The sequence below is a fragment of the Pyxicephalus adspersus genome, chromosome 4, assembly GCF_032062135.1.
Source record: "Pyxicephalus adspersus chromosome 4, UCB_Pads_2.0, whole genome shotgun sequence".
In the NCBI taxonomy this organism is placed as follows: Eukaryota; Metazoa; Chordata; class Amphibia; order Anura; family Pyxicephalidae; genus Pyxicephalus; species Pyxicephalus adspersus.
Genome location: NC_092861.1, coordinates 73644391 through 73648187, shown reverse-complemented (window position 1 = coordinate 73648187; position 3797 = coordinate 73644391). Strand labels below are relative to the sequence as shown.

The 3797-nt window shown below is 37.4% G+C and overlaps 1 protein-coding gene across 1 annotated transcript in view; it reads left to right on the top strand.

Moving 5' to 3' along the window:
• The window catches only part of MDN1 (midasin AAA ATPase 1), a 98408-nt gene that overhangs the window by 78289 nt on the left and 16322 nt on the right, over window positions 1-3797 (top strand). Inside the window, 4 exon segments of the mRNA XM_072408636.1 lie at window positions 728-843; window positions 1439-1840; window positions 1966-2192; window positions 2876-3019. Of these exon segments, the coding sequence (XP_072264737.1) occupies window positions 728-843; window positions 1439-1840; window positions 1966-2192; window positions 2876-3019 (889 nt within the window).

The window sequence follows — 3797 nt, the reverse complement described above, 5'->3', positions numbered from 1 at the left end:
CGTTGGAGGAGTGGAGAGAGCGGCTGGGGGAGTACTTTTTTTTTTTTTTTAGCAGGTCAGAAATGTAAGTCGAACAGGAACTGTGGAGGTATTTGAAGGTAAAGCACAGGAGCTTTGAATTCGATTCTAAGGTGAAATGAAAGCCAGTGAAGAAAACTGCAAAGAGATGCAGCTTGGTGGCTCAGAGGTTAGCACTCCAGCCTTTGCAGCGCTAGGTCCCAGGTTCGAATCCCAGCAAGGACACTATCTGCATGGAGTTTGCAGGTTCTTCTTGTGTCTGCGTGGGTTTCCTCCCACATCCCAAAAAACATGCAGTTAGGTTAATTGACTTCCCCCTAAAATTAACCATAGACTACATTAATGACATATGACTATAGTAGGGATATTAGATTGTGAGCTCCTTTGAGGGACAGTTAGTGACACAACTATGGACTTTGTACAGCGCTGCGTAATATGATGGCGCTATATAAATACTGTATAATATTAATAAATGCAGTGGGAAGGATGGATGAGTCTGGCTGCAGCATTCATAATATATTGTACAGGAGAGAGTAGGGTTAGTGGAATACCAGAGAGGAGGATTGCCATTAAAAAATGGAAAGAAAACATTTATTACAGGAAGTAATTATTAAAAATGTAGCCGCAAAAAACAGATATTTTCCTAAATGAATGAAGAATGTTTACTTGAAGAAAGAACAGTGTCTAATATATCTGTGTTTTTGCCCAGGAACTAGGATTGGGGAACATTGAGCGATGCAAGGGTTTCTCTGGTCACCTTCTTAGGGTCCTAGTGAAGCAGAGGAGCTCCCTTACAACTGTTACCGAGCACTGTATTATTTTCAGGTATATTTCAGGCTTTGTCTTGTTAAACAATTTATGATGACTTTGTGTAACTGGACTTATACATGACGCATAAACATTTTCTGTGAAGTGCTGCTTCATTCCCTTCCCTTTGTTATGGTGTGTGTGTTTTTCCTGCTAACCAGGTTTAGATAAAGCATATTCTCCTTATAATGTACATCTTGTAGTAATAGGAAATCGCCAAGTACTCACTATAATTCAGTCGAATAGTTTAAGACCCTGACTACCCACATTTTTAGAGCAATGTTTCTTAACTAGAGTTTCTCCAGAGGTTGCTAGAGGTTCCTTAAGCCATGAGCAATTTGAACCTCTTACCAATGATCCGTTTAGCTATCTGTAAGGGTCATAATACTCCCAATGCCCAGCAATGTAGGAGGCATTCAACACATTCACCACCACTCTAATGTACTGTGAGTTGTGGATATATTGTTTGTAGCAGCAGTTCCCTAAGACCTGAAAGTTTAAAGGGTTTCCTTAATGTTAGAAAGATCTAGAAAAGTTGCATTAGAGTAAGTAAGTAGCTTTAAGGTTTTCACTCCACATTTTCAACACAATCTTTTTCATTTTTATATTTCAGAAAATTGTTAAGCAGCATTCAGGATATTCATTCAGGCCTAAATACATCTAATGACTACAAGATTGCTTTTCCACCTCAGGATGGGGTGCAACAATGGCTTGACAGACTTCAGCACCTGATTACACAATGCATTGTTGTTCTAAAGGAGCTGTCATGGTTTTTAGAGTGTTGTCCTGTAACAGTCTGTGAGAATGGAGACAACATTTCCAAGGCAACAGAACTGAATAATCCATCTCCTGCTACTGCCGACTGGTTACCAAAGATGTGCACTATGCGCAAGTCAGACAGTGACTGGAAGAAGCTTAGTTCTTCAGTGGAAAAAATGCTAAAAGAAATGGGAACATCTAAAGCAGCTGTGGATAAGATCCGGCTACAGCCTGGTGGTACTCCCTTTTATTCTTGGTGAGCATGTAATTCAAAGGCATTTTGGAATTCGATCTCTGATATGGTTAAAATAAAATTTGAATAATATGATGTTTCTTTAAAAATTAGGATTAAGACAGTTTGATTTTGTTTTTGATATTCAGGACAAACTTTGAAGCTTGTTAAGCTGCACTGGACACCATGCAAGAGATCGCCGCTGATTTAAGGGATGTTGAGTTGATGTTTGTTCTCCCGGAGACAGAAGTTAAAGAGGCTGCACAGCACATGATCTTTCTGAAGAGCATCCACTACCTCAGAGAAGAGATACGAATCGCAGGCAGGGAATTCTCTTTGTGGAAATCTCGTCTGCAGGCAATTGGAAGAGCAAAGAGTAAGCTAAAAGGTTAAATGTTGATGGTGATAAAAAAAAAATATATATTTGCTTGAACAGTTACTTTTGGGTTGGACATTTTTCTTTTTGGTGCCTGCTAAACCTATTAATGTGGTTTTTGTACTAGCAGTTCTCTCAAAGCTAAAATGCATGTATTTTCCTCTGAAGCGCAAAATAATGAAAAAAAACTTTATAATAGAGGTATTTTGCGGTGTTACTTAAGCCAGCAAGACAAGACGTTCATTATCACACAGACTTGTTAAACTGTATCTTTTTATATTTGATATTTTTCTTTTTTCTTTTTTTTTATCTGCTGAAGCCACTCGGGCACATGCAACATTATAGTGTTCCTAACTCTTGAGTGTATTGTATGTTAAATTCTATGATGCATGTTTTCTTTTATGTGAATTCATCATGGTAAAACTGCTCATGTTTTAATCACTTGATATATACATGGTTCACACATTCAGTGGCACCAAAGTAATTTTATTTTCTAGAGTGTTCACAATGGCATGTGTGTGTTCATAATGTAATCCTAGTGTTTAGAAACCACTGCTGTGGTTCTTTCACTATACACTTTGTAGACTTCTTTACAAATATTTTTGTAGATTATATTCTGTGCAATTAATCTTTCTCCTATTTTGAATGCTGTCCATAATTTACTGAAATATTGCCTATTAAAGGGAACCAAGAGTCTGATGAAAAATATGTCCAGGATTTTTCAGACCAGGTGGAAGCGACCATCAAAAAAATTCTATATGCAGTTCAAACACTTGCGGAGAAAACTATTGGAAAGGAAGAACAAGGAAGTATAAAAAAGGATGAAGGTAAGATGCTGTAGGATGATGTAAGATGTAAAACATTTATTGTTTCCTAACATGCATCTTTTACCCAGTGTTAAGTCTAAGAATATACTTTTGGCACTTTAAATCTCTTGAACATCAGTACACCTGTAGCATATATAATATATTTTTTGCTTAGACAAAATACATTAATAAAAATCCCTGCCAGAACATGGTGGAACAAGCATGCATTTCTAAAAAGTTCCTGCTTTTTGCTTATTAACCTCAACGGCTAGACACCCAAAAGCTATCTGTAGCAATGATCAGATGGTGAAGTGAGTGTGCATCCTGTACCCAGAGTGGCAGTGAACAGAGAAAACCAGTAGAATGAAAGGGAATATATTTCAAAAGGCTGCAGTCTACCCAGGCTTTTTGTATTTTTGTTCTGTAATAATTTTGCTGATGCATTCAGATTGTCTTTAGTGGCTTCGAGTGTGATACGTTTTTAGGGGTGGGAAATATTAAAACCACTTGTCCCTCCCATTTGATGTCTCTAAATTGGTTCCTTGCCCCTCCAGATAGCACTGCTTTCCATTTTAACTAAAGAACAAATTTAAACATGTTTGGGAGGACAGGAGATGATCCACCACAAACATCTTACAATTACACACTACATTTATATACACATTACAATGATTGCCGTATAGACTGTTCCAGTCTGAGTGCCCATCCCCTGTATAAGGTTTTTAGACACATGATATAGCCATTACTGCTTACATTGAAAACTGGTATCAATAAAAAATGCCAATACAACTAATGTAAT